Source organism: Thermobia domestica, chromosome 10 (assembly GCF_964235325.1).
Source record: "Thermobia domestica chromosome 10, izTheDome1.hap1.1, whole genome shotgun sequence".
Taxonomy (NCBI): domain Eukaryota; kingdom Metazoa; phylum Arthropoda; class Insecta; order Zygentoma; family Lepismatidae; genus Thermobia; species Thermobia domestica.
In genome coordinates this window covers 254,060,943-254,082,023 of record NC_137463.1, presented here as the reverse complement: position 1 = coordinate 254,082,023, position 21,081 = coordinate 254,060,943, and the positions used below count along the sequence as shown (strand labels likewise).

General features: G+C 37.2%; 1 protein-coding gene across 1 annotated transcript; it reads right to left on the bottom strand.

Moving 5' to 3' along the window:
- Positions 1-1,139: 1,139 nt before the first annotated feature.
- On the bottom strand, positions 1,140-19,926 carry LOC145662206 (uncharacterized). Its single transcript, XM_081727540.1, has 2 exons — positions 19,782-19,926; positions 1,140-1,493 (listed from the first exon to the last, which is right to left on the bottom strand). The coding sequence occupies exons 1-2, from the start codon at positions 19,916-19,918 to the stop codon at positions 1,166-1,168; spliced, it is 465 nt and encodes a 154-aa protein (XP_081583666.1). The 5' UTR covers positions 19,919-19,926; the 3' UTR covers positions 1,140-1,165.
- Between the last annotated feature and the right edge of the window lie 1,155 nt (positions 19,927-21,081).

The window sequence follows — 21,081 nt, the reverse complement described above, 5'->3', positions numbered from 1 at the left end:
TTTTAAATATTTACTGTTTTTCTGACCAGAGTATGTATTTTTATTCTTTATTAAAGTTTAATTTAATATGTAACAGAGTCCATAACGTAACGTTATCTTCTTCAGACGTTAATTGTCATATGTATATTCATATTAATGTAGGTAAAAGACAATATTTTAATTGTTGCTTTTTATATATTTTTAAATTTAAAATATTTAGCGATAAGCTATTTTTATAATTTACCGTTTCATTTTAAAATTTTATATTATAACTGTTTTAGAAATATATATATATATATATATATATATATATATATATAGTCACAATTATAATCATTTTTCTTATATATGAATTTTTAATCTAATATTATTAATCTGTGAATTTAAAAGTAATAATTGCAGAGTCAATATGGAAGGAGTTATTTAATATGATGTATTTATAAATCATTATCTTTGGAAAACCGCTCACTGACCAGTCGATTTGTGATTTGAAAATTAAAATGGTTTTGTAGTAAAAAAAACGTTAATTTTGTAAAGACATATTAAAAATAAATTCACGAACATATGTTTTTCTTCTTAAAAACACATCGTACTTAATCTTAGAAAAAATAACAAATGGTAATATGAAAGGATAGAACTTCGTAGAGCAGAATAAACTGGAACTATTTTAATAAAAAACAAGTAAAAGTGATGGATCTGCGGATAAAAGCGAGGGATGTGATAAAAAATGCTTTGGGCGTGAAGACAAAATTGGTCGTGTTGTAAACACGTTTTCCATTGTTTCACAAATTAGCACAGCTTTTCAACAATTCAGACACGTAGAGCGGTTTGATGAAGCAGAAGCATTGACATTTTATCGAAAGACAAAATTTTGATGTTCAGTGAAAATCCTAGTGCTGTCTAAGTTAGCGTTACCCGTTGCTATCGGTAGGCTTCAATTTAATATACTTGTGATGTGAACGTAATGTTAACAATAAGACAATCAGAATGCAAGCATTTGCTATTACAACGCAATCACTTTTATCTGATATAACCATTTTAAAAATTATTTCTGCAATTTTGAAATGATAATACGTGTAATTGTAGAATAATACAACCTATATTCATCAAATGGTGATTTAGAATATTCTAATAAAGAAGACTTCATAAGATACCGAGTGTGAACTAATATAATGCATCTTCTGTCTTACATACCTAGACCCAAATTAGGCGGGATTGGAGGTGAGCATTTATGTTTTGTAAACAAGACATTGTTTCTACATATTTCACAACGATATCCATAGCCATGTTGGGCTATTACATGCAGCTTGAATGCGGGGTATGAACGAGACCAATCTCCGCATTCAGGGCACACGTAATACTCCATACGATTAACACATATTTTTAACCATTTCAAGTCAAACTTCTTTTTCTTCTTCAGACATTCCTTCATAATATATAGCTGTTGTTTATTCCACGGTGGTGTGATAGTGTGTTGGACTGCACCTTGAACCAATTGTGGCTGACATATATTACTAAAAGTGGAGAGAATATTAATATTAAAACTACATGTTTTAAATTCTTTTAATTCAAATAATGTCTTGTAATCATTTGCTTCAGTAGTAGAAATGTAAGAGTTATGCGTAACGGATTTTAGTCACGTGAACTTTGATTCCCCCGATCATTCTGAGCTTATGATTAATATATTTTTCAATTGCACCACCTTGAAGTCTTTCCAATCAATAAGGAAGTGTTGGAGATATTTTGTCCCGTTAGATAGAGATAGTTTATAAATATGGAATCATGTTATGAAATGGTTACTATGAATATTAATATAAAATAAATTGACAGACGTGCGGATTGTATTATCGTTGTTTTATTCATTATTTGTGAATTACTATCGTGTTATCAAGACCAAAAGAACATTAGTGCTTCACGGCCACTTTTTAGTTGAAATGAGGAGAATTTATGTTTCTTTTTAGTATGAAATTTCCCACGTTAATGATTGACTGATTTTGTGACGTGGTCTTCGAATCAGTGAGAGTTACGGAGTACGGAAATAAACTGCGAAGTAAAACGAAAGCAATCTTAACTAGGATGAAAGTTTACAAGAAATCGCCAAAACCGTTACGAGACTTACTTCTATCGAGAGAGACTCTATTGATGATATAAGGTATAACTAGTACACATAAAAACAATCCAATACCATTTAAAAAATCCACTCACTTTGCTTCATATTCAATAAGAGGCGCTTAACTGAAAATCCAATACAATTCGATTTAATTTTGTGGTGTTAGAAGCAATAGAATATGCACGATCAATTATAAATACTACTTATATTATCGGAAACTAAACTCGTTTCCACTTTTCTCCTTCTTCCAGCCTTTTTAAAGTGGGATTAACAAATTATTTTAGCTCTCAAAAGTATCACCAAATAGGCCTACAAAAATTTTTGAACACACGATATGTCTTGTTTCCTAGTTTTTCATTTCTTCCTCTCCCTTCATTATTTCAAAGCAAGTTACAATAACTTCCTATAAAGTGAATCAATCTTCGAGCCACTTGTACACTCCGCATAAAAAAAGCGACAGCTAACGCCGTGCAGCTAGGACACACAATACACACCTTTTTATCCCATAATAGTGTCTGGTAAAGAGACTCCGTCTTTCTCCTCCTTTCTTCTCTCCCATATTAAAATTAGCTAACAACAAATCTAATTTCAAACTACACATGTATTAGTATTGACAAAATGAAATAAAAAAACAAGACGAAACAAGATTCGTAAGTTGATATAGCGAGAAACTGAAACACACACAATGAAAAATTGAAATCGATGGATGTCTATTACACAGAGGTTGAGAAATCAGGCAGAGAGAGAGAGAGAGAGAGAGAGAAGGGAAGAGAAGAAGAAAAATATGAAATTTTAACGTTATAAGAAAAGAACCTAACATTATCAAGTTCCGTTTCCAGAAATCCAACACTAATATAGAAATAACGTTTGTTTTATATATATTTTTTCCAGGGCTACTCGAATATATAAAGGATGCTTGAAACATTCAATAAGTCACATTCAAAAAAGGGTAGCATTCACAATTTCCAGTAGAACAGTAGATCTCCGAGACACATTAAGATAATGACAAAAGTTTAACACATATGTTTTGTTTCCGCTTGGTTCGTTTGTAAATTCAGTAGTATTCATTGGACGTACTGATCCAAGAGACATTCCAATAAACCCAGTAGGTAGCGTAGGTCATATCTTCTTTTCCAGACTACTAATGTAAACTGAACAAAAAAGATGAAACAAACAAAAAGAAAAAGAAGAAAGAAAGAAAGAAAAAATTGAATGAGTGGTATTTTACTGATAAATTTTAATCAGAAACGTACTATATTAAAAGTCCAAACTGTATCATAATGAAAAGTTACAAATGTGCAAATGGAAAATTGGGTGTTCCTCATAGATGTAGCAGAACCTGAATGTTTCAATGTTCAACGTGAATAAAACACATTGAATTAAATGATGGAAATTAATTTTGTTTCGAACTAGTATCAAATAAAATTGTGCTTTCAAATAACCAAAGAGGTTGAAATTTTGTAGTCTTTACCGAAGATTTACCTGTTCCGAAAATCCAACATCAATTTAATCTCTTGCGGATATAACGTAATTCGCACAGATAGAATGAACACGCTAATGCTCAAACGAAGCATCGCGTCAGCCGGATGATGTTGGTTAGCTTACGTACCACCACTCAGTCGAGTATTCAAAGCCGTAGTGACCCGGTAATTCGACTGAAGGTCGGTGAGCCAGAGGATAAAAAAAGAGATTTTGCTTATTTCTTTGCGTTTAAACAGTATTTCTTTCAGAAGTGACCACGACTGGAGATGTTATTTCCAAAGCACGAAAAACACAACACTGAATTTGACAGTTAATTACATTTTCCAGACTAGGTCTTTCGGTCTCTTGCTCCGTTTTAACTTTGGGACACGCACACGCACTTCATGAAATGCGTGTGTACGTGAGAAAGAGGGGCTAGAAGTGAAAGGGTAAACTCTGGGTTACCGAGTCTTGGATCAGTCCAATGAATACTACCGAATTTACAATAGAACCACGCGGGAACAAAACCTGTGTGTTAAACGTTTGACATTATCTTAGATGTGTCTCGCAGATCTAAGTTCTACTGTTCTACTGGAAATTGAGTACGCTATCCTTTTTGAAAGTGACTTAATGAATGTTTCAAACATCCTCTACATATTCGAATGGTTTTGAAAAAAAATATAAGCACAAATGCCATTTTTATATTACTGTTGCATTTCTGAGAACGGAATTGTATGTTAGGTTGTTTTCTTATACGTTAAAATTACACATTTTTATGTGTTATCCTTTTCTTTTCTTCTTCTCTTCCCTTCTCTCTTTCTCTCTTTCTCTGCCTCATTTCTCAACTTTGTTGAGATCTATTGGTTTCAATTTTTCATTGTGTGGGTGTTTCAATTTCTCCCTATATCATCTTATGAATTTTGTTTCTTCTCGGTTTTCTTATTTCATGTTATCGATACTAACATGTGTAGTTTGAAATGGGAATCGTGCTCATGTTGTTAGCAAAGTTTAGCATGTGAGAGAAGAAAGGAGGAGAGAGACGGGGTCTCTTTATCAGACATTATTATGGGATAAGAAGATGTATATTTGTGGCCTAGCTGCACGGCGTTAGCTGTCGCAATTTTTTAGGTGCTGAGTGTACGTTGAGTGAAGATAACAATTCCGAGATGTGAAGGGAACTAAAGTTCTTGTCATCATTTCTATGAAACTCTTTTGTTCTTTATCCGTTTTTCGTTAGCGTATCAGAAGCTGAAACCATCCTCCCTTGTTTTTTGTTTTTCCTCCTATGACCAGGTGTAAAAGTGAGGGGGAATGCTGGGGGACGTCCTCTCCTCACTCCCAGAAAATATCTGTGGCGTCCCCCCAGTTTCTAAAAAAAGTACAATGGGCGAAGATAGGCAAAGGGGACGGCGTGACATCATACGTCCCACTATCTTTTCAGATCAACTTTTACTCCTGTCTCTGATCATTGCTAATTCTTCTCTAACGATTCAAAAATAATATTTCTTAATCTGTTCAATCCATAACGTGCTACGTACTATCATTTCTAATATTCTAATTGCATGTTACTCAGGATATAGATGCGTGACAAAAACTTTTGTTCATAAATAAAGCAGGTCAGGTTGGATAATGTTTAGAATTATCTATGGTAAACATGCGTTCCATTGAATGAGAAAGAATGAAACTAACACACAATAAACTCAATATAATACTATTAAAGTGATCTACTAAATACGAATAAAATTTTCCAAGTAGCGTTAATTATAGTCCTATTCATTGCACATTTAGTTCCTGTTATTACGTTCCCTAAGAACGTGTACATGTCCATATATATATATAGGCCTATATATATATATATATATATATATATATATATATATATATATATATACTACTTCCGGTAACACATATTACATATAAATATCCCAATATTACAAAATATTGAGACAGAAATTGTATATATAGTCATAAATACGAGAGATAAACTTTATCTAGTCCATATACAGACCCGCAGCCACCACAGTAATTTGTATGATTTTTGTTAACTCTGTTTTCAAATTTAATAAAGCAAAACACGAAAACTATGCAAATGAAAGCATAAAACGCAATTGCCGACTATGACAAATGTACTTCCCGCAAAGGAATTATCGCTTCCAACATACCTCGGCCTTAAATAATAATTTCAATACTTAAACTAATGAATTGACTAACCTTGTGATACACCTAGCTTTTATACAGCAAATTAAGCATGATTGCAAACAAATCTTTATCAATCAAGAGCAAAGCATTTACTGACTGAAGTTGAGCTCGTCCTACAGTCGACATTTTAAATCCGGGCAGTAATAATACACACACCATTTGCTTCCTTGTTCATTCTGATTACAAAATATTGAGACAGGGCGAAATGTAGATATAGATTAAGCTGTATGATATGCTGACTGCAATGGGTGAGAGACAAGAATTTCGTTGAATGAAAGATTCTTGTTCAAGTCAATGCCTTGTATCCACTCACTGCTTACAACTATTTGTTGATTCTTTAGTTGATTATTAAAATAGCTACATTCCTGTATCTACGTGGATGGTCTGGTGTAACGTAACGAAGTAATGATCTGGCGTAAGTGTAGTAAGGTAACGAAGACTATAACCCTTGAGGATTTCAAAGAATGTCGTGAACAGGAGAGACTCTAATGAATAATCAAAATCAAATTCTATCACACACAAAAAAATCAGTCAACCAGCAAGCGTGAGAGGATAAAGAACAGAACCACAACCAGGAAGTGTCAGGATGAGAAGGGAGAAATAGGTTTCCTACGGGTTTTGGTGATATCTTTCACACTGCTGAAGGAAAATAAAATTTGTGACCTCATTCCGTAACGTTTCCGTCAACGCAATATTTTTTTTTAAGATTGCGATACTAGACAATGGGAATTGAAGGTTTCCTGATGACGTGATGAAAATATATATGGTCTGGCAGGCCTTTTTTGAGTTTTGTATAGCAGCCAGCAATGCACGAAATTAATTATGAAAATAGAAAGAGACAGTTGTCTGTCGTTCATGGTAACCTTGATCAGCAAAAATTCCGACGGAACTGTAGGACATAGTGCATACAGGAAGTCCACACACACCGATACTTACCTCATTGCTAACAGCTTTAAACACAAATCTCTACAAGTTACAGTAATTAACATTCTAATACACATATCCCTTGTATAGCGTATTCTGAAGAGAATTACTTCCAATCTTAAGCTACAAGATATCTACACCGAAAGAGAAGTGAGAGGAATCGCCTCTCTTCCAGATACCGGTAAATTGTTCAGGAAACTGAACAGGATTCCATCCAAAACACTGAATAAAAACAACCCACAAATCTCCAGGAAATCTAAGAAAGCTTTTGTAGTCAGTGAGAATAGCTTAGGGGTCAGAACACCAAAAGTTCACCGCATTCCATGTAAAAACTTACATTAGACAAACTGGGCGCACTATTGAAGCTCGATGCAAGGAGCATGCAAACTATATAAAACGCCTAAAAGCAGACAAATCTGGATTGGCCCAACACAGTATAAAGGAAGGAAACAATATCACATTTCCCGTATACTTTTCAGAAGTTCAGGACATTAGAATAGGAAAATAAATAAAGCCATAGCAATTTTGGAAGAACACAGGAGTCTCGTTAGAGACATTGGCTATCAACTTAGTAACATCCGGATTTCTCTAATCAGCTAGCGACTAATAACAACCAGTCATCGAGTCAACAACTGCTTGAACAATTCATTACCGAATCAGAGCTCACCGGTATATATATATAAAGGTAAGTACGAAAGTTCTGTCGCTTTTTCACCAACCGCCTTCGAACATCGGTATGTAATTGTAAGACCAAAAATAGTCCCCATTATCATCTACGATCTTCTGTCAACGTTCTGGAACGGCTTGGATTTCATCGCAGTAGAAATTGGTGGGCTGTAAAGTGAAGAATATATCAAGTGCATCTTGCACTTCTATTAGGGATTTGAACAGGCGTCCTCTAAGGGGATTGTCCAAGGAATGGAATAGGTGATTATCGGACGGCGGAATATGCGGATGCAATAGTGTTTCCTATCAAGGCATAGAATGGTGTCCCGGGTCATCCTGGCCTCGTAAAGTTTAGCGTTGTCCTATAACAGAGGACTCTTTGTGATTCAGAAGTGTTGGCTCCAAAATATTGAGTTTTTTAAACACGGGAGGACTGGTGACAGTACATAGTTGCATTGATGCTCTGGCCAGCTTGTAGCAGTTCCCGATACACGATGACGCGAGCAGTGCACAAAATTCATAGGAGGACTTTCTTCTGGCAGTGCTGGTTTTGATTATTTTGGAACCGGTTCATGGGATACTAATCAATGATGACGGCACCGTGGAGCTTCGTCAGGACCCACTTCTCATCATATGTCAACACTGTGTCAAGAAATGGCTCCTTAGACGAAACAGTAAAGAAACACAGTTGTCTGCTCGCCTTGCCTTTTGGCGTGGAGTCAATCATGCGGGACCCATCGATCGAGCTTGAAGTGGTTCCCAAGTTGATGGAGGTGCTGCCGAATAGTTTCTCCATTCACACTGAATTGTCCCAATTCGTCACATGTCTGCCCACTGTTCGCCCTAATTGCTGAATGCAGATCTTCATTTTGTACATGTGTTGGTCTTCAGGCACGTGGTACGTCTTCGAGTGTTTCGTCACCGTCCATAAACTTGTTAAATCACCGCTGCACTGTCCACGTAGTCACGATACCGTCACCAAATGCATGACATATCTCCCGGCAAGCTGCAGCGGCGTTTGACACTAGTTTCAACTCACAGCATACACTCCCTTATGACGCTCTGTGGAAGTCCCATGTACACTGTTTTTACTCTATTTTACGGTGTAACTGAACTGCCACAACCAGGTAGTATTTTGGATATATCCACACCAGCAATTGACTTTCGTCTTTTCTCTATTCGCATTCAACTCCCGGTGTGAGGGCCAGTTGAACACAGACCTCCACAAAAAGCGACAGAAGAATAATTTGTATGTTCGAAACGTTGGATAAGCACAATCTATCTGGTTGGTATCCCGAACATATTTGCAATAGACATACAAGTTGTATCTGATTTGTGCAGATATTTGCACTATATTATGTTCCGCTATTCTTACAATGGCAATCACAAAATGACGAAACTTTAAGTAGACAATGTAAAATATATTGCTTCCCTCATCAGAAAAGTTAGCTTTTTGTGTTGGATTTTCAGTTTAGTGTCCCTTACGGATTATAAAGCAAGGTGTGTTGATATTTTAATAATATTACTAGCTGAACCTGCGCTCTCTACATAGCGCATCATTCGCAGATGAGCATAAATCTCCTTCTCATTTCTCACAACATATGTACATGTCCCTTTACAGACACAAGTGAAAGACGTCTTGATTTTAAAAAAAATCGGCAAGGGGTATCATAAAGGGGAGTTTTTTTCGATTATTTTTCTCAATATCTCACACCGTTTGCAAGATTTGAGCCTACTTCCGGTTGGAGTTTCTAATTCATGTATGACCAGTGTTTTCTTTCTTCGTGCATGCAGTATGTAATAAGCAAATACATTACATATACAATTAATTATAATGTCAGTTGTATATGGTGTTCATTGGGCAAAACCCTCAAAAAATAAAGATTTATCTTAGACTCGAGAAATGGCTATCCTTCTTTTTTAACTATTATTTGGCCATGGAACAAACGACTGAGACATATACAACCCCAATATACAACATTATGGTGTTGGAATGTATAACACATAGGATATGATGCTTTGTTTATTTGTTTGTTTGTTTGTTTTAATTTCAACGCTTCCAGCGTACCCTTAAGAAATGTAATAAAGAAATAATGGCCATGTTTTTTTAAATATTCAATTAGAACTGGACAATCTACGCAAAATTCCCAATCGATCAGTGAAAACGTCATCTTTCTAGAGGCTGTAGTTTCCGAGATCTCATTGTCGAAAGGAAGGCCGCAAACATATAAATATAGTTTAAAAGAACTCGGAAGATGGAAGCACAACTCACATGCATTGATTTTGGAGAAGGCTTATTAAAATACAAAGGCTTTGAACAATAATTTTATATCATAAACTTTATGAAAAATATATAGTTAACTAATTTAGACTATTTAAAATACAAATACTTAAAATGTTTGTTTCTGTTAAACGTGAAATCACACATAACCGTAAATGAAAGATTTGAAAGCTAAAGTTATAGGTTGGAGCTCAGGCGCTTTTAATCAGAACTGGCCACCTGGAATCTCTAACCAGGTAAAAAAATAGGGTATTCGTTGCTGGCGAAGAAAAATAACCAAGTCACTTAGTGTGTCCATCCCCAATTGTTGATTTTATTCGCGATCTTCGTACATACGGTTGGAATACTTGCCTCTTTGGGGTTTAGGAAACAACCGTCGAATTGTATTTTCATACCTCCACGGAGGTTGACACTTTGATTTGATCTTAACTGTCGACAACCTTGCTATTCTCTAGGCTTACGATTTATTTTGATAATCTCTAGTGGGAGAGATTAAGGGTTTCACTCGAGTGGAGACTGCGTTACCGTACACATTAGTGTACATATTTTTGGAAACTTAGCTTCATCATTCATTCATTTCATCTTTTCATTTCGTCACACCTTTTCACTCATTACCTACACCGTGACTTATGGCGTCCCAACCTGTCATTGGACAACATTCTGGCTTACCACCTATAGCGCCGGAACCTTCTTGCTCATCTGGGAAACCGCTTAGACGACGTTGCCATTCTCTGGAAAGGATTTCTAGCAGTCAGGGTTCATCAGCTCGTCAACGTTCTCCTGTTGCATCCACAAAACTACCACCCGCTAAACGTCAACATAAGCTAAGCGATGCCAGCTCTGAGGCATCCATGATCATTGACATTCAGGATGATCGTCAGTTTCCAAACCTGCCTCCTCCTAGTCGACCAGCCATCCATTCTTTCCTGCTTCAGAACTTTGATCCAAAATTTTCAAATCCAAAGCTACTTTTAGTACAGATCACAAAATACATGCCTCGGGCGAACATCACTCAAATAGTCAAGACTAGGAACGGCATGATTATTAAGACGCCTGACCCGGAGTTTCTCCGTACGACACGGAACAAGTGCAGCTTTGAGATTTTTGGCTCCAAATCAGCCATGACCAAGCTTAGCGACCAACGCCCGAAACAGCCACCACCACCAAGGAAATCACCAACATTGTCTGTAGTTATACGAGGGGTAGATCCGAGCTATAGTGACGAGGAGGTCTTTGAAGAACTTAAACTGGAAGGGCACAATATCATAAAATGTATCCGAATCAAAAACGATCATGGGTTGACCTACATGGTGCGGGTTCTCACAAACTCTCAACAGACTATCGATGAGTTACTCGCCCGTGGCGCCTATATCTATAAACAACGCCATCGTGTTGAACCATCACGCACCTCCGCTCCTTTACCCATTCGCTGTGAACGGTGTCAGGTCTACGGTCAGCACTCCACTTCCCAATGTAAAAATCCATTCAAATGTGGTTATTGTTCCGGCCCTCACCCTACAAGAAGCTGTACAAATTTACAATCACCTCCAACCTGCTCCACATGTCAAGATCATTCTCAGCCTACATACAGTTACAAATGCCGATCCAAACCAGCTCCTGAACCAACAAAGCCAGAGACTGTGGCACCATTACGCATACCGGACCAAATCCAACCACCCGCCAATCCAGCTTTACAGCAACCTGTAACTGTCCATCAGCTTCTCACATTTCTTACCTTCTCGCTACAAAATATCCATCCATTCCTTCGAGGTCACATCGCCCAACAAATTCAAATCGCGGCTAAGGCAATTTTCCACGCCAATATCTATCCAACATATTCCGGCAATGTCGTCTATTATCACTCAAATGTACTCGAAACGGAGGTTTAACAGCTATCCTGTCATCATTCTCTGCATTATGGAGCTCTCCTTTTTGTTCTTAAACATCCGTTCTTTACCACAGCATAAGCCGCTCTTCGAAGCACTTTTACTCGAAGAAAAAATCCATGCCTTTATCCTTAATGAGACACATCTCACACCCAGATTGTCATGCCGCATACCTCGCTTCCAACTGTTACGCCAAGATAGCACTTTCCCTGCTAGGCGAGCCAACGGGGGAGTAGCGATTGGGTTTTCACCTTCTATTCCATTTCGTAGTCACTCTCCGACTCTGCCTAATCTTCCTGAATACCTTATCACATCATTATATTATCAGGAACTGTATGTGACTGTAGCAACTATATACATCCGTCCTGGGCATGATATTCCGTTCAGCTTCTTTCAGTATATCTCCAATATCTTCCGTACCTACATCATTATGGCAGATGTGAATTTACATAGCCGGACACATACTCAACGGGATCGTTTCCTCAACTACATCACCAGTCATACTACTGGAGTGACTCTGCCACTTCCAAAACCGACTCGTCCCGCGAGTCAGACTACTCCAGATATAGTTATTGTTTCGAACAACATGTCACATCGTAGCTGTGTTAACGTTCTTGATCTCATTGGTAGCGATCATGCTCCAATCAAGCTAGACATTCAGACTCGTGTAACTACCACTTCTCAGTCTTCTTCTCCCCGTACTGTCTATCGTTACGATAAAGCAAATTGGACAGCTTACAGATCGTATCTTCAGGATCATCTTCATCATTTACAGCCACCAGCTACAGAATCAGAACTTTCTGAAACTTTGGATTCTCTAGTTAATGCTATCCATAACGCCACAGACAAACATATCCCTAAGTCAACAGTTTCGACTTTTCGACCCTCTTTACCTCCTCAATACTTACCATTGATCAAACGGTCCCGACAGTTTTATAGAGATTTTGCTGCCACTGGCAACCTTGACTCTCTTCATCATTACAGGCAGTTGCAACGAACGGTGCACAACTATCTTAAGGCTTACAAATTGCGATGCTGGGTCAAAGCTTGCAACAATCTCGGCTCACTTTCACATCCCACTCAGTATTGGAAAAGATTCCGACAGCTTACAGGTCGAAATACTCGTACAACATATCCTCTTATCGACAATAATACTCCGCTGCACACTGATACAGACAAGGCCAATGCATTTGCAAGATATCTCCAGGACATCTTTACGCCTCTTGCACCTGAAATTCCACATCGTTCTCATCCAGTCGACAAACTCAATCTGGATTCTCCTCATCTACAGCCTAATGTTAATCACACTCTGCCTGAAAAAAATCCTCTTACTACACCGATCTCTATATCTGACATCAATTCAGTTGTAGCTCACAGACGTAACACAGCCCCTGGCATGGATTCTATTACATATAGACACATTAAAGAAAGTCCGTACGTAGTATTATATCTGCTTTGTCACATCTTTACTTTTATCCTTCGCACTGGCTTTGTACCTGCTGACTGGAAAACTTCGAAAACTCTTATGTTTCTCAAACCACATAAACCTGTTGCTTCTGTTAGCTCATACCGTCCTATTCAACTAACATCGACCTTCAGTAAAATACTGGAACGCATCATTGTCAAACGTCTTCATTCATACCTGGCACATCACCACGTCATTCCACTCGAGCAAGCTGGTTTCAGACCTTCTTTCAGCATTAATGACCAATTGCTCCGCCTCTCAAATTCCATCTATACTCACTTTAACACAGGCAACCCGTCCTGCTTGGTCCTGTTTGATCTCGAGAAGGCTTTCGACAAGGTCTGGCATCCCGCTCTCATCTATAAACTCAAACAGCTCCGCCTGCCTATTGCTTACCTTAGATTCATCTTTAATTTTCTTAGCTGTCGATTGGCTTATGTCTGTATCAACACTAGTTTTTCATTTCCTATTTTTCTTCATTCTGGAGTTCCCCAAGGATCGGCTTTGTCGCCCTTACTATATATTCTATTCGTTTCCGACTTCCCAGCAGTCCCAGATAATGTTAAGCTCTTTCAGTATGCCGATGACACTGCACTTTTTGCGACGGGCAAAACAATTCATCAGCTTAATCTGGCTCTCCAGGATGCTATCAATGTCTTTGTTGATTGGTGCTCCCACTGGAGACTGATAATAAACCCAGCAAAAACTCAATGTATTGTATTTCTTGCCCCGAAGCATCGTTCACGTGTACACCGCAACCCAACACTCTTACACCTCTCTGTACAAGATGTACCTTTAAAACCTACTCGCAGTGTCAAATATCTAGGAGTAACCTTCGATCATCAACTAACCTGGACACCACATCTGAAAGATATCTCCAAGAAGGCGTACTCTCGCCTCAATCTTCTGAAAGGTCTTGCTGGAACTACCTGGGGACTCCATACTCATACACTTCTTAACACGTACAAAGTTTTCCTCCGCCCGATTTTGACGTACGGATTTACAGCTTGGATATCTGCTCCGACCTCATACTATGAGAAATTATGCATCTTGGAACGTCATGCCTTGCGAATTGCTTATCGTATCAAATTACCAAGTCCCACTCAAGATCTCTATCATAGACTTACATTTCCGCATATCTTATATCATTTAGAAACATTACGCACTAAATATATTACCCAGCGCCTGCACAACAATCATCCACTTCTTCAGCAAACTTTTGACGATCATGCCCGAAGTACCTCTCCCGTTGCCGCTTTGTTCCCTCCGCTCTCATTACTATTCACTTTGTACCATTACACTCTACCTCCAGACCACCCAGACGCCGTCTACTACGAGCCATACACTACAGCCGCTCATCTACCTCACATATGGCCATCACATGCACAGTGACACCTTGTGTACTAACAGGGCTCCTCTGTCCTCATTGATGCCTAGCGCAGCCCCTAAAGATAACCAGCATTAGTTCAACTAACAAAACCTATGTGTTGTAGTGAGTTTCGCACTTCATTTCATCATTCCACATCATATCACTTACAGTTATGGTTTTCCCTCACTGCAGTTTATGTATTTACCTTTCCTCATGATTATGGTTAAAGGCCATAATGACTGTGAAAGTTTGAATAATAAAGTTTTCTGTACCTACCCATAGCCCAACCATTGCTTTCTGAATAGCAGAATATACTAAACATCTCTTCCCCTACAGAGGGCGTAACCCTCTTCGGGTAGTAGCTAGCGTAGGCTAGCTGGTAAAAAAAAACTCTTTTAATTGGTTTCTTCCCTACAGACTGGAAAGTATCCAAGACCCTCATGTTTCCCAAACCAGCTAAACCACCGTCTCATGTTTCTTCTTACCGACCTATTCAGTTAACATCTAATTTCAGCAAAATATTCGAGCGCATTCTTGTGAAACGCCTACACCCATATTTCCTAGACCGTCAACTACTACCGACTCATCAAGCTGGTTTCCGTCCCTCTTTCTCTATTAACGATCAGTTACGTCGTCCCACTTCCCTCATAACAAATCATTACAACTCTATTCAACCATCTTGTCTTGTCCTTTTCGATCTTGAAAAAGCTTTCGACAAGGTTTGGCATACAGCGTTAATTTATAAACTCATAAAATATCAAATTCCGATGGCATACATTCGCATCATTTAGCATTTTCTCGTCTGCCGCATCTCTTACATTGCCATTAACGAACAGCTATCTCATCCACTTTTCCTCATGTGCGGTGTTCCTTAAGTTCTGCTCTTTCCCCATTATTGTACATCCTGTTTGTTGCCGACCTTCCACATCTTCCTACCGACGTCCACCTGTTTCAATATGCAAATGATACAGCCTTTCTTGCTCTTGGCAAAACTATTCAGTATATCAACCTTTCACTCCAAATAGCCATCGATCGTTTCACACACTGGTGTTCTAAATGGAGACTCAAGATTAACGCCACAAAAACTCAAGCTATTGTATTCATACCACCCCGTAAACGGACTAAAGTTCACCGGAATCCATCTCTTCTGTCACTTCATGTACATAATACGCCCATCATTCCCACACGAACCGTTAAGTACTTAGGTATCATTTTCGACCATCATCTAACTTGGAAGCCTCTTCTCAGTCATGTTAAAACTAAAGCCTATAACCGTCTAAATCTCCTCAAACGACTTACCGGCACAACCTGGGGACTCAAAGCACCCGTTGTTCCCAACACATACAAAGCTTTCCTTCGACCCATTCTCACATATGGTTTTCCGGCATGGATCTTCGCTCCTTCCTCATACTACCAGAAACTAGCCATTTTAGAAAGACATGCATTCAGCATTGCCTTCCGCATTTCTCTCCCCAGCCCAATCCGTGATTTATATTCCTTAATATCATTTCCTATACTCAGCTACCATCTTGAAAGTCTCCGCTTAAAATTCATCACTCAACGCTACACTCATCACCATCCTCTTCTGTTTGAAACTATGCACCATCTTGCACTTCACTCATCACCTGCACGCTATCATAATACTCCACTTCATCTCTTTACACTATATTGTTACACAGTACCTCCCGACCATCTCGATCTCCAGATCCTCGAAGACTATCGTTTGCATGTCCATCTTCCCCATCTTTATCCATCCTATGCACAGTGATTCCATTTCACTAACAGGGTTCACCACGTCTCCATTAGCTAGAGCTACCCCTAGGCAGAGGATACCCTCATTCGTCTTTCTAACAAACTTATGTTGTGTAGTGCACTTCACCTCATCACTCATTTTCATCAAGCCTTATATTTCTCTTTCTTTGCTTTTGTCTCTTGTATTAAATTTCTCACACTCGTTATATTGTGTTTTCTACTCTAACTGATTATGAATATGTTTTCTATCCTGTCATTATGTATGTGATTGTGATTATATATGAATGTGTTTCTCTACCTATTTCTGTATTATTAACCCTGTTGTATTTATGCTCATGTCTATACCTTGTTTATGTTCCAGGATAACCGCAAATATGTTTATGATCGTAAAGATCATAAAGACCTTTCCACCAGAATGATGAAGATGATAATAAAGTTTAATAAATAAATAACACAGCCCATAGCCCAACAACCAATCCTTCACTACCATAGTGATCCTCTCAACTCCCTTCCCTAAAAGAGGGTGTAGCCCTCTTAGAGGTTGCTAGCCCATGGCTAGCGCTAAAAAAATTAAAAAAGCGCTTTTAATTGCTATTGTAGCATTTTAATAGATAGATTTTTTGAGTGCGATTTATTTTATGTTATCAATACAATCTCCTTATGAGAAATAACTCTCGTAAGGGTTATGGCAGTATTATTTACAATTCCCATCTGCTTTATATCACTTTTAGTTTACTTTAGGTTAACCTTCAGTTTATTTCTCTAGTCCAGAACTCTCATTCATTCTAAGGTCACGTCACTAAATCAGGCGTATGGGATAATTTGTATAAAATAGTAATATAGATTGTTCACGTTTTAACTAAAAAATGGTCGAGAAGCATTATTGTAAATTTTGATAACAGGTAGTAATACTTAAACAGTGAATACAAGAACGATAAAACAATCCTCACATCTGTCTTCTTTTATGTCAGTACTCAGAGTGAGCACGTCATAACCTTTCTGTAACTGACATTGGAAAATGTTTCACACACTCGCAGATACTCTAAATCAGTTCGAACACGCAACTGAAAAATCAGCCGAATCGTTGCAGAGAAAGGGCGAGAGAATCCAAGGTGATGTCAAGAATTACTGAATGAGTAGAATTCGTACATGTATCGTTATGCAGAAGCCCGGCGAGAGAATCCAAGGTGATGTCAAGAATTACTGAATGAGTAGAATTCGTACATGTATCGTTATGCAGAAGCCCAACATTTCTATTTCTGAACATATCCAGAGGAAAGTATACGTAGAGTCTACCTGATGCTTTTCAGTGTGATATAATATTTCCTTGTAGTGTATTATTCTAGTTTCCATTTAGTTGTTATATTCTATTTATTTCACTATTAATGATGGCCCTGAACTATTAGACTACACTTTAAAACTTGCCAAATGCACACAAATTACTGATTTTGTACACACGTGTAAAGTGTATCAAATAACTTATCCTCTGGGCTATTTGATAGTATTTTGTATATATAATACTGTTTGTAGACAGAATATCGTTTACAACAGAATATAATACTGCTTGTATACCTAGTAGGGTAGACAGAATATCGTTCGTAAGTACTGTAATTCATATACATTAAATCAAAAGTCAAGGAAACGTTTCATTTTCAAAATATAAACCACTTGTTCATCAAGAAAACGATTGATTGATGAATTAGTTTATTGTGACACTTTCATAATGTCAATTAGTATTTTGAGGTATTTGAATATGTTTTAATTTATGATATTGAATTCAAAACGTAAATTAGACACTGATCTGAAAATGATCTGCTTGGTGGGAAAGTAGTTTATAACATGAATGAATTAAATTTTCTAGTTTAACTTTCTACGATTATGATCTTTATTCCAAACGAGAAAGTGAGAAATGGAAGTGAAGAATGCTACGGAGGACATAGGAGGAAATGAAAGAACCACTACAATACTCAAGAAAAGACTTTCTTTTCCACATACTTCCATGACCATACTAACTTATGTATTATAGGAAGATAAAACGCAAAGAAATAAGCTTTATTCGAATACTGATACGGAATATTGTATTATAGACATATCGAATAATTAGATTTTAGTAATGAAATTACAATGTAATTTAAATGACATTTTTATAAGGTAGATCTTACATTTTTAACAGTTTTAGAAGTCTTCGAAAAAAGTTATGCATGAGAATTTTCAGCTAATTTTTAAAAAGTACTTTTAAAACGCAACTATCAATGATCTTTCACTGTTTATGTCACTTTTGCGTTTTTTCAAAGAAATGTAAATATGCAGATTTTACCCTTAGTCTAGCTTTGTACCTATTCGATAATTCTAGACTGCAGCGTGACTTTAAATATCAAGATTTACTTGAGCAGATATTGAGAATAAGAGAAACATGTACAAATTCAAACACAAAACAAGGACGTGTCGGTCTTTTAGAGAATATTGACAAATTACTGAATTTGCTTTTATTTACGTTTTTCAGTTCTAAAATAAAGATACATAAATGTTAAAAGAGAAGGAAAATTGTCCAATTGTTCTGTTATAGAGGTATAATTAAACTAATGGTAAAAAGGAGGCAAACTCTTCCATTTCCCGAGATACTGAAGTTTATTTTAAACACTACAAACTTTGCGCAGAGTTCAATATTAGGTCTACTTATTTCCTTTCTAGTTTTCTCAGTGATTCAAAGAAAATGTTGTGATCATAATACGAAACGAACTTTAAAGAAGACAACTTATCCAACTAACTAATAAAGTGGCCTCTGGGTTTAAATACGGGTGAGCTCACGTAGTGTGGATTCCACGTACATATGTAGATCCACGTCACATATATCCTTAATGTTGACGAAGGCGATAACATCCAATTTAACTAATTTCCCATCGTCCAGAAAACCAGAAGATTTAATGTCATATTCGCAAAAATAACTGCCCTTTGACTTGTGTCATTTCCCAAATGGTTCTAATCTAATATCTATACTATTTCTGGGAGATTAATCTTAATATTTTCCTTCCATTTTCGACTAGGGTTTAGTGTATTTTAATTAGGTTTCTATATATAATTTAGAAAACATCCTTACTTTCTTACATTCTGACAACAAACCCAGCCAATCTGAACTTCCTACTCTAACAACTTACAAGGAAAAGGCACACTTTGGTAAGTGAACTTCAGGGCCATTTTTTGCGAAGTGGTAGTGCACATTCAAAGAGTTATTATTACAAACTGGGAGAGCGCAATGGGCAAAAATGACGGAGAAAAACCTTCTTGAAATTTTCTACTCGACACATATATCGTTCGACGCGCAAACTTATCAAGTACGTTCCGATAAGTAAACTTGCATCTTACATCTCGACAGAATATTAACCTTGTTTCTTTACGAAGTAAGTAGAGTCTGAAATTCGATACGTTTCGCGCATCGTCAGTGTACGGACACTAAAGTAAGTTAGTTCTGGGTGTAGTAAAGTCATATTGTGGAAAGCTAACATACACAAAATGAAAACGTTAGATTTGCAAACGAGTATTCATGATTAAGCTTTCCCTTTATACAGAGGGAGTGTTACATTTTTTCATAAATGAAGTGGATTTTATTCAAAATAATGATACATACCTTGGCGAATAGCTATGGTTAACATTATAATAGAAATAATAATAATAATGACTCATAGTCATACCTCTGACTTGCCGAAGACGAAGTTCCTGGCTGGTTGCCAACTTCACTCGCATTTCCGTGGGATTGTCTTGACTCAAGACTACTTCCGGAATTACCACTGGTGTTCCTTCCCTTATTCTGATGTACTTTAATCTCCATAATCTCCATATCTTCCTCCTAAAACATAATTTAATAATTGGTGTAAACTAAAAATAATATTTTAGTTTAAGAAAGTTTTTCAGAAATGAGTGTTAAATATCCATTTCTTAGTGTAAACACCATGCTTGTTTAGCTTACTTAGAAGGACAATAAGTGTGTTTAGAAGATGATCTTTTACTTGTGAGTCATCTAAAGACACGCTAATTTGAAATAATCAGGGAAATGTATACATAAAGTAGAAGTTGTATTTAATAGAAATTATATTGTATTATATTCAAGGGTGTGTATACTTACTCTTCCAAAACCTCTTCAATTGGACTGAAGTAATTCTGTACCTAGGTAGTTTCAGGAACAACAGTAGTTTAAAACACACAAGGAAAATTTATCTGTTATCACGCGAAATGTGGAACGAGACTATTGCCAATCGATTTGTGTTAGTGAAAACGAAAATTCTTAGGCGGGAAAAACCCTCGATCTTTCCGTACTTATGGAGGTTGAGTAGGGGCACTAGCAACACAACACATTGTGGATAATGAGACGAAATATGGAGCGAGTTTCTATGAAAATATGCGTAGAATCACAACATGTACTACAATGTTATATTCGACAATACTCTGACAAGTGAGGGCAGAGGCATAGAACATGAGAGAGAAGGGAACGGGAGGAAGCGCAAGTAAAAATGGCCATACAATTGAGGAAAACGGACAAGCAACACGTCAGGGGAATGGTACACTAATAATACATGGTCAAGTAATCAATCACAAATTGTAGACTCCTATAGACGACATCGTGAAGCAGAAATGGAAGAAAGAGAACTATGGAGGAATGGGCGCCCGAAGAAAATTTTCTAAGGGGGGCACAAATCCTTAGTTACTATATTACATTTGATATATTTTATTTGTAATAAGAAAACCTTATGAAATTAAATACATTATCTTGAGTCAGGGGGAAGGGGTTTTTGGAACCCACTCTGCCATTCCTTTCGGGCGAACATATATGGAGGAATTGTCCGTAGGGTCCGTACCTCCTCTCCCTCGTAACGTTAAATGTGTATAGACTGTTATATACATGTAGGTATTCATTTTGATATATTTATGATGATGATGATGACATGAAAGTAAGACAACAATATACGCCCCTGTGTGAATGCACTGCAAAGTACA

Bases quoted from the DNA above. Each gene is read 5' to 3' on its own strand.
- LOC145662206 (XM_081727540.1), bottom strand. From the start codon at position 19,918: ATGGAGATTAAAGTACATCAGAATAAGGGAAGGAACACCAGTGGTAAT. The intron at 1,494-19,781 runs GTATGACTATGA...CTCCACTTTTAG, and splicing joins TCGTCTTCGGCAAGTCAGAG to TAATATATGTCAGCCACAAT.